The sequence below is a fragment of the Anguilla anguilla genome, chromosome 11 (genome assembly GCF_013347855.1).
Source record: "Anguilla anguilla isolate fAngAng1 chromosome 11, fAngAng1.pri, whole genome shotgun sequence".
NCBI lineage: Eukaryota > Metazoa > Chordata > Actinopteri > Anguilliformes > Anguillidae > Anguilla > Anguilla anguilla.
Window position 1 is genome coordinate 62,680 of NC_049211.1, and position 10,722 is coordinate 73,401.

The 10,722-nt window shown below is 44.8% G+C and overlaps 1 protein-coding gene across 2 annotated transcripts; it reads left to right on the forward strand.

Moving 5' to 3' along the window:
- The first annotated feature begins 153 nt into the window (after positions 1 to 153).
- cnbpa (CCHC-type zinc finger, nucleic acid binding protein a) lies at positions 154 to 10,722 on the forward strand. Of its 2 annotated transcripts, none has more exons than XM_035383394.1 (5): positions 154 to 301; positions 3,824 to 3,944; positions 6,233 to 6,298; positions 7,413 to 7,605; positions 9,878 to 10,722. In XM_035383394.1, the coding sequence occupies exons 2-5, from the start codon at positions 3,836 to 3,838 to the stop codon at positions 9,993 to 9,995; spliced, it is 486 nt and encodes a 161-aa protein (XP_035239285.1). In that variant the 5' UTR covers positions 154 to 301; positions 3,824 to 3,835; the 3' UTR covers positions 9,996 to 10,722. The 2 variants fall into 2 exon arrangements, with proteins under 2 accessions (XP_035239285.1, XP_035239286.1); XM_035383395.1 differs by lacking the exon at positions 154 to 301 and adding an exon at positions 519 to 632.

Below are 10,722 nucleotides of genomic sequence, written 5' to 3' on the forward strand. Positions count from 1 at the left end.
CCAGGCTTCAAAATGTTTTTAGCCCGTGGAGAGTCAATAGGGGACGTCACAGTGACTTGGTCCATATTTTTTCTAAAGTCTACGCCTTTTGACAGATCAGGAGGAGGCGGGACAGTATTGCACATACAGCCAGTGGTTGGGCCCTATACGAAGGCGGTGCCTGCTGTTTTTCGTTTATGATTGGTCCATAGGCAACTGCGCCCTGTGGGTCTGGTCTGGAGGAGGGGCCAAGCACAGAGGCCCGTGCGCAAACCGCGTGTGACACGGGGATCGGACAGGCAAGGCTAGCTAATTATCCAAGGTAAGTGGTTGAAATGTGTTAAATGTATTAATGCGATCCATAATTTTCTTAGTCATATTTAGACTGGCATAGACACTGAGTAGATGTATACGTTTTGTTCGGAGTATGGGTTCTTGGTGAATAGCTACCGAAGAAAGTGCCGTTTTTAAGGCGCCCGTGGCCTAACGCTACTCCGCCAGGGCCGGGCGGGAAAGTCGCAGCTAATCAGTAGTTTTTTTATTATAGACTGCTTTTCTTTATTTGGACAAATCGAGGGTCGCCGGTCAGCCGAAAAGCCACGGTCGGAGGGAAACTGCGTCGCCAGAAAGGTCGTTGCTGGAGGTTGTGTGAGGTGGGTCTAGGGAGTAGTGAGGCCGCAACTGACGCAGTGTAGGCGGCGAATTGAGGGTCCAGCGCTGGGCACTGACATGCAGGAATCCATGGACTGAATTCACGGTCCGTGGCGGAGCTGGGTGGACGAGCATAAAATATTTTCGGTGACTGTAGGACGTGCAACAGATTAACGATGTTAACTAGTCAGGAACCATGTCGTGTGGAGGGCTAGCTAACGCACTGTAACCCGGCAGCACTAGATAGCTAACCGTATTAAACTATCTAAACTAAACCGACTTCGCTTTGTGTAATGAGCACGTTCGCCAAACTGTCGGGGACTTTCGTTTTGAGCGTGGCCAAGTTACACCAACCAAACCTATTTCGCTGTAACACGAAAATTAAATCTAACTAGGAAAAAAAACAGTGGAGTAGTGCACGTTTTTTTCACTTAGCCTTAGCGTGTCTGTTAGACACGTTAACGCTCAGTAGCAAAACTCGCTAGCAAATTATTTGTTCCTAGGGAGATTTTTTGCAGTTCTGCGAATTCACTTTCAAATTATTATTATTATTGTAGTCTATGTGGGCCGGCTCGGTGCTTATTTAAGTTTAAACGTTAGGATTTGACCACACTGTCAACTAGGAAGTACTAACATTCTAGGGCCTGGCTAGCTAGCTAGTTAACGCGTTCACTGGGTTTATGCTGGTCAGCGATGCTAACCTAGTTAAATATAGTCCACGATTGTACTTGTTGGCTAGGTAATATAGGGGAGTGTGCCAGTGTTAACGTCAGCTGGTTATGTGATTTGGTTAACGTGGTTGGCTAGCAGCGAACTTTATTCCACGTGGGCTGTGGCTAGCTGATCATTGCTAGAAAAAAAAGTTTTTCAGCTTATTTTCCAAATTCTCACGAGCTAAGATTATGAAACTCTATGTGCCTTTGTACGATACCTTAAAATCTAACGAGAATTTTAATGTTTAGCGAATTCCGGTGTTTATCATTTCGTTTTGGGTGTTAGTTTATCTGCATCTTGATACTGTACGATTGAACTCGCGTAACATTAAATCTTTAAATCCGGTAACGGTTGTGTATTTAGGTTGTGGTGTAGATCCCTACTGTGTGTGACACAGCTGTGCCCTGTTCGTCAGCGACACGCGTGTTCTTACAGCCTCCCTACATGGTCATTGCTTTAAAAGTCCACCGTGGACAGAGAAAACACCTGCTTACATCACTGCCCTGTCAGCGAGATCCCCCGGCCGTTTATAGCAGTGTTACACCTTTTCCCCTAAATGGTTCATAATTTGCTCTGTTAACATTTGTATTTATTTTATTTTATTTTCCTGCCGTTTAATTTGTGGGGAAATTAAGTGTACATGTCAGGGGCTCATTAATTAAGCAAGCTTCCCTCCATGGTGGGGGTAAGATCCTAGAATTCCATCACACACAATCAACCTCCCAAACTTGTTCTAGGCTGCTGCCAATTACATACCTACTACTTGCTACATACTCACTACTGTACTAATAATTATTATTAAAAGTAGCCCAGTGTTATGCTTTTAACTATGCCATTCAAGCCTTCAGCAATTAAACAGACATCCTAAATAATAATAATCACAATAATCACTTTATATAGCACTTTTCATACAATGCTACAAAGTGCTTCACAGAAGAGCATTTGCAATTAAAAGAAATGGAAAACAGAAAAAATAAGGCAATGGAAAATATATACAATAAAAATAACACAATTATACAAGGCATTGTACATAAAATAGGAGAATAATAAGATGCATATAAAAACAATAATAAAAAATTAAAATACATAAAAATACAACATAAAGCCGATAATAAAACAAATGTACTAACTAAAAGGCATCCTAAATAGGTGAGTTTTCAGCTGTGTTTTAAAACTGTCAACTGACGGTGCAAGTCTGGTATTTCTGGAAGAGTGTTCCACATCTTTGGGGCATAAAAACAAAAGGCTAACTCTCCACTTCGTGTATGCTTTGCCTTTGGAATCTTGAGCAGACCAGCACTAGAGGATCTTAAGACTCATTTTGGGACATATTTAGATAAACAATAGCTGAGATATTTAGGTGCAAAGCCATTTAGTCCTTTAAAAACAAGTAAAAGAACTTTAAAAGCCACAGGTAGCCAATGCAAGGTAGCAAGGACAGGGGAAATGTGAGCTCTCATTCGTGTCCTGGGCAGCATTCTTGCAGCTGCGTTTTGAACAAGCTGTAGTCTTTTCTCTGCTTTTTCCAGCTAGTGACGTCTGGCAGACAGTCTCCCCTAGGGCTGTACAAAAGCTAGAGCCAGGGCTTGATATTTTATATGTGCCCTCCAAAAAGTCTATGCACGCCCCTGCTGGCTACCTATGATACAGTCCAGCGATGACCACAAGTACTGTTAAACTTACACCTACTTTAATATGTAATGTGAAAATTGTATTTGAGCAAAGGTTTTAATAGCTTAATGGCACCGAAGACACCTTTTGGAAATGTGTGACAGAACCTACCCAATTTCCCAATTTAGGATCCTCCCACACAGCTGATGTGTGATGAGTGCCCATGGCAGGTCTAGGAGCGAGTACACACACCACTGTAGTGGGGTGCTTGTTGTAGTTCTGCTTTCTGGCACACATTCTTTGAATTTTCTGTAAAGTGTTTCTTAATCTCCGAATGTCATTGTAGAATTTTCCTTTGAGCATTAATTATCAAATGTTTTTTCCTGATTGATTTTGGTGGCATGATAATTTTCTCCTGGAAATTGATGGAGGCCAAGTAGACCTGCAAAATGTATTTTTCTGACTTAAAAAGTGAAGGGGTGTCCTCTGACAGAATAAACAACTATGGTGACAGTGAGAAACTCGTTTTGGTTTTACAGAATACAGCGGGTGGTTTGGGGCTGAACCTAAGCTGTGCTGTATTTGCAGGGAGCTCCAGAGATGAGCCTGAGCTGTGCTGTATTTGCAGGGAGCTCCAGAGATGAGCCTGAGCTGTGCTGTATTTGCAGGGATCTCCAGAGATGCGCCTGAGCTGTGCTGTATTTGCAGGGAGCTCCAGAGATGAGCCTGAGCTGTGCTGTATTTGCAGGGAGCTCCAGAGATGAGCCTGAGCTGTGCTGTATTTGCAGGGAGCTCCATAGATGAGCCTGAGCTGTGCTGTATTTGCAGAGAGCTCCAGAGATGAGCCTGAGCTGTGCTTTATTTGCAGGGAGCTCCAGAGATGGATATGAGCAGCAGTGAATGCTTCAGGTGTGGCCGCCCCGGACACTGGATCAAGAACTGCCCCGAAGCAGGACGTGGGCGTGGTCGGGGGCGTGGGCGTGGGAAAGGTAAAGCAGCTGTACAGTTTTAAGTCACACCCTAATTGTGATTACACAGAACAATTTCCCGAACACACCTGACACTCCTAGCGGACGCAGTTAGCCCTTCCTACAGAACAGGCTTGGGGCTCGTTCCATGTTCAATTTCAGATGGTGGATTGGAATTTAGTTAGCGTATTGAAATAAGCCCATGATGTTCTCTGGGGATGTTTCAATGAATGAGTACACTGAAACATTAATGTAGGGCACACTGAAGCATTAATGTAGGGCACACTGAAGCATTAATGTAGGGCACACTGAAGCATTAATGTAGGGCACACTGAAGCATTAATGTAGGACACACCGAAGCATTAATGTAGGGCACACTGAAGCATTAATGTAGGACACACTGAAGCATTAATGTAGGACACACTGAAGCATTAATGTAGGGCACACTGAAACATTAATGTAGGGCACACTGAAGCATTAATGTAGGACACACTGAAGCATTAATGTAGGACACACTGAAGCATTAATGTAGGGCACACTGAAGCATTAATGTAGGGCACACTGAAGCATTAATGTGGGGCACACTGAAACATTAATGTAGGGCACACTGAAGCATTAATGTAGGGCACACTGAAGCATTAATGTAGGGCACACTGAAGCATTAATGTAGGGCACTGAAGCATTAATGTAGGGCACACTGAAGCATTAATGTAGGGCACACAGAAACAATGTAGGGCACACTGAAGCATTAATGTGGGGCACACTGAAGCATTAATGTAGGGCACACTGAAGCATTAATGTAGGGCACACTGAAGCATTAATGTAGGGCACTGAAGCATTAATGTAGGGCACACTGAAGCATTAATGTAGGGCACACTGAAGCATTAATGTGGGGCACACTGAAGCATTAATGTGGGGCACACTGAAGCATTAATGTGGGGCACACTGAAACATTAATGTAGGGCACACTGAAACATTAATGTAGGCAGACTGAAGCATTAATGTGGGGCAGACTGAAACATTAATGTAGGGCACACTGAAGCATTAATGTGGGTCACACTGAAGCATTAATGTGGGGCACACTGAAGCATTAATGTGGGGCACACTGAAACATTAATGTAGGACACACTGAAGCATTTATGTAGGGCACACTGAAGCATTAATGTGGGGCACACTGAAGCATTAATGTGGGGCACACTGAAACATTAATGTAGGGCACACTGAAACATTAATGTAGGCAGACTGAAGCATTAATGTGGGGCAGACTGAAACATTAATGTAGGGCACACTGAAGCATTAATGTGGGTCACACTGAAGCATTAATGTGGGGCACACTGAAGCATTAATGTGGGGCACACTGAAACATTAATGTAGGACACACTGAAGCATTTATGTAGGGCACACTGAAGCATTAATGTGGGGCACACTGAAGCATTAATGTATGGCACACTGAAGCATTAATGTGGGGCACACTGAAGCATTTATGTAGGGCACACTGAAGCATTAATGTGGGGCACACTGAAGCATTAATGTATGGCACACTGAAGCATTAATGTAGGGCACACTGAAGCATTAATGTATGGCACACTGAAGCATTAATGTGGGGCACACTGAAGCATTAATGTAGGGCACACTGAAGCATTAATGTATGGCACACTGAAGCATTAATGTAGGGCACACTGAAACATTAATGTAGGACACACTGAAGCATTTATGTAGGGCACACTGAAGCATTAATGTGGGGCACACTGAAGCATTAATGTATGGCACACTGAAGCATTAATGTGGGGCACACTGAAGCATTAATGTATGGCACACTGAAGCATTAATGTGGGGCACACTGAAGCATTAATGTAGGGCACACTGAAGCATTAATGTGGGGCACACTGAAGCATTAATGTATGGCACACTGAAGCATTAATGTATGGCACACTGAAGCATTAATGTATGGCACACTGAAGCATTAATGTAGGGCACACTGAAGCATTAATGTGGGGCACACTGAAGCATTAATGTATGGCACACTGAAGCATTAATGTAGGGCACACTGAAGCATTAATGTGGGGCACACTGAAACATTAATGTAGGGCACACTGAAACATTAATGTAGGGCACGCTCAAGATTCAAGATTAACTTTATTGTCCCACAAAGTGGAAAATTTGGCTTGGGCTTCCACCCATGCTGCAGCTGTAAAAGACAAACATTCCACATACAGAAAACATACAAAGCTGTTAGTGAATAAAAACATACAGCAACACTGGAGCATTAATGTAGGGCAGAGTTGATTTTTGGTCCCTTTCCCTCACAGATCTGTTCTGTTACCGCTGCGGAGAGCAGGGTCACATCGCACGAGATTGTGAGCAGACAGAGGATGGTAAGAGTTGATTTTTACTTGTGTGTGGTTGCATGACCCGATCCGTGTGTTGTGTGCGGTTGTATGACCCGATCCGTGTGTTGTGTGCGGTTGTATGACCCGATCCGTGTGTTGTGTGCGGTTGTATGACCCGATCCGTGTGTTGTGTGCGGTTGTATGACCCGATCCGTGTGTTGTGTGCGGTTGTATGACCCGATCCGTGTGTTGTGTGCGGTTGTATGACCCGATCCGTGTATTGTGTGCGGTTGTATGACCCGATCCGTGTGTTGTGTGTGGTTGCATGACCCGATCCGTGTGTTGTGTGCGGTTGTATGACCCGATCCGTGTGTTGTGTGCGGTTGTATGACCCGATCCGTGTGTTGTGTGCGGTTGTATGACCCGATCCGTGTGTTGTGTGCGGTTGCATGACCCGATCCGTGTGTTGTGTGCGGTTGCATGACCCGATCCGTGTGTTGTGTGCGGTTGTATGACCCGATCCGTGTGTTGTGTGCGGTTGTATGACCCGATCCGTGTGTTGTGTGCGGTTGTATGACCCGCTCCGTGTGTTGTGTGCGGTTGTATGACCCGATCCGTGTGTTGTGTGCGGTTGTATGACCCGATCCGTGTGTTGTGTGCGGTTGTATGACCCGATCCGTGTGTTGTGTGCGGTTGTATGACCCGATCCGTGTGTTGTGTGCGGTTGTATGACCCGATCCGTGTGTTGTGTGCGGTTGTATGACCCGATCCGTGTGTTGTGTGCGGTTGTATGACCCGATCCGTGTGTTGTGTGCGGTTGTATGACCTGACCCATGTTCCCCAGCCTGCTATAACTGCCACCGGAGTGGGCATATCTCCAGGGACTGACCGGAGTTGATTTTTACTTGTGTGTGGTTGCATGACCCGATCCGTGTGTTGTGTGCGGTTGTATGACCCGATCCGTGTGTTGTGTGCGGTTGTATGACCCGATCCGTGTGTTGTGTGCGGTTGTATGACCCGATCCGTGTGTTGTGTGCGGTTGTATGACCCGATCCGTGTGTTGTGTGCGGTTGTATGACCCGATCCGTGTGTTGTGTGCGGTTGTATGACCCGATCCGTGTGTTGTGTGCGGTTGTATGACCTGACCCATGTTCCCCAGCCTGCTATAACTGCCACCGGAGTGGGCACATCTCCAGGGACTGCAAGGAGCCCAAGCGCGAGCAGTGCTGCTACACCTGCGGGAAGGCGGGGCATGTCGCACGCGACTGTGACCATGGCAACGAGCAGAAATGCTACTCCTGCGGGGGCTTCGGTCACATCCAGAAACTCTGCGAGAAAGTCAAGTGCTACAGGTCGGCCTGTCTGCCCGTCTGTCTGCCCATCTGTCTACCTGCCTGTCTGCCCGTCTGTCTGTCTGTCTGCCTGCCTGCCTGTCTGTCTGTCTACCTCTGTCTGTCTGTCTGTTTACCTGCCTGTCTGTCTGTCTGTCTGCCCGCCTGACTCTGTCTGCCTGTCTGTCTGTCTACCTGTCTGCCCGTCTGTCTGTCTGCCTGCCTGTCTGTCTGTCTACCTGTCTGTCTGCCTGTCTGTCTACCTCTGTCTGTCTGTCTGTTTACCTGCCTGCCTGTCTGTCTGTCTGTCTGCCCGCCTGACTCTGTCTGCCTGTCTGTCTGTCTGTCTGGGTATTTCCAGCTGTGAGTCCTCCTCTTACCGATTAGTTACACCTGTTTTGGCATTTTACCATTTTGCCACCAGTTCTCTTCAGCTGGAAACCATTTGTGATGGTAGTTCACATTGGACCCTAAGAATGAGATAAAAGAACTGAATTTAAGTTGAATATTAGCATCTGATGGTTAAAGGTTCTGCACTTTTTGTTGCCACGTGACATTAATTCACAGCTCGCTGTATCTCTCTATGTTGGGGCAAGGCTGTTTGTGAGCCTGTCATGAGTTGTAAGTGGTGCGTTTGGGACAATGAAACAGAAAACTGACGTGTAAAACCTGGGCCCTGTTTCACGCATGTGGCTAACTTGATTAACCAAATTTGTGTGTTCACACTTTGGGAAACTCTGGTTTGAAATTTTCTGGTTTACAAAGCATGTTCACAGCTTATCTGTACTTGTTAACAGGGCAACAGTGTCTTAAGACCAAACCTGCAAAGCCTCAGGTTTAACAAAAACCGAGAACAAAACCACACAAGATTAAACGATAAATACTGTAGTAAAATAGGAAATTAAAACTGGACAGAGACAAAAAGTAATATTAATATCTTAAAATTAAGATCTAAAATCAAAATCAGGAAAGTGTACCTTGCATTCAAAAGAAGTACAGTATCAGTGTTTTCGTTGGATTTCCTGGCCATGCAAGGATGAACATTAAGGAAGGTTTCTTTGGAGTCCCAGGTAAATTTCATATAATTTGCAAGAGGGTTTCACAATGGTAATATTTACAAAATCACTAATTAATGTTTTCATAGCGTATCCAAATGTCCTGTGAGGTTAACCAGTAACATTACCTAGTTGAAAAGGTAGTATTTCCATAAAGAGGCTACCTGTTTGCAGTATATTTTTATATTAGACTTTTGTCTAATATAAAATATAGCTCCTTTTGTAGCTGCTGCTACATGCCCTAGGAAGTCATGAAAAAATGATATAATTTTACCCTATTCATGCTGATATCAAATATGCGTAATCCTTGCCCATTTAGGGGTGTCCTATTTAAGGCTATATAACTCCATATGTGAGCATCAGAGACTTGGAAAATGGCTTTACTGAAGCAAGACACCTGTACTATTTACTATCATACTGTCTTATTTGAGATAATATTCATAATTTACATAAATTACCACAAATGCAATTATCTTTGCAAAAATGAAGTTAAATTTTCTGGATCATGCACTCCGTGACCACAAGTATGTAAAATCTGAGGGTGAAATGTGGAACTACTAAACTACTATCTATGAAGCAAAAAGTAAGCAGTGTACCCTGGTGTCCTTTAGTGTATCCAAATCTGTACAAAATGTATAAATCGAGCAATGCTGTAAATCATAATCATATTTCACTACAAAGCACAGGCAGAGACTGAAAAGATGGTGATGTGATGAATAGAGACAAGCAGAGTGACTGAGAGGGTGGTGATGTGGTGAATAGAGGCAGAGTGACTGAGAGGGTGGTGATGTGAATAGAAGTAGGCAGAGTGACTGAGAGGGTGGTGATGTGGTGAATAGAGGCAGGCAGAGTGACTGAGAGGGTGGTGATGTGGTGAATAGAGGCAGGCAGAGTGACTGAGAGGGTGGTGATGTGGTGAATAGAGGCAGGCAGAGTAACTGAGAGGGTGGTGATGTGGTGAATAGAGGCAGGCAGAGTGACTGAGAGGGTGGTGATGTGGTGAATAGAGGCAGGCAGAGTGACTGAGAGGGTGGTGATGTGGTAAATAGAGGCAGAGTTACTGAGAGGGTGGTGATGTGGTGAATAGAGGCAGGCAGAGTTACTGAGAGGGTGGTGATGTGGTGAATAGAGGCAGACTGACAAAGGGTGGTGATGTGGTGAATAGAGGCAGGCAGAGTGACTGAGAGGGTGGTGATGTGGTGAATAAAGGCTAAACTGCTCTGTGGTTGTCCTTGCAGGTGTGGAGAGATTGGCCATGTTGCCATGCAGTGCAGCAAGGTGAGCGAGCTGAGCTGCTATAACTGTGGGAAGACTGGACACCTGGCCAAGGAGTGCTCCATCGAAGCCACCGCCTAACCTCCCCCCCTCTCCTTTCTCACACACACTTATTTTCTCTGTCAGCTTAGCTGGCTACAGTATGGCCCACGGAGGCTGGTTCCAGGCCAGACCCAGGCCAGTGAGCTTGTGACATGTTAAAGGGGTGGAAAGTGGACTGCATTCAGTACAAAAGATGTGTTTAGGTTGGTAGAGGTGCTCTAACCCCCACGTACAGAGGGGTTAGGGAGGGGTCAGTCAGATCGGTGTGTGTGTGTGCGTGTGTGTGTGCGCGCATCCGTGTGTGTGCATGCGCGTTTGTGTGTGTAAGAGATCAGTTTGCAGCTTATGACCAACATGTTTTAGAGCTGTACAAATAGGTGGGTGTTAACAGCAACTAAATGTTCTAATAAACTGCCTAAATTCTAATGTTATCTTAATTAACTGGCTACATTCTGGGTATGAAAAGATAAATGAAACTGATGTCCTTAATTGAGTTATAAATGGTGCCTGTGCACATGTTTCAGGAGTAAATGTGCCCAGAAGTCCCTTTTTCGTGGGAGAAGCAAAACCTTCATCTGCAGAAATAAAACCCCAATTATGAAATGTTTTCCACAGAAATCAAATCTTATTTTTGTATATGTCATGTAGACCACTGTAAAAAAATATATATATAATTTGCTTGTACTTGGTTTGTCAGACGGTAAATGCAACTTTGAGAATATAGAAGTGTAATTTTAAACTCAATAAACAACAGGAGGAAGGAGAA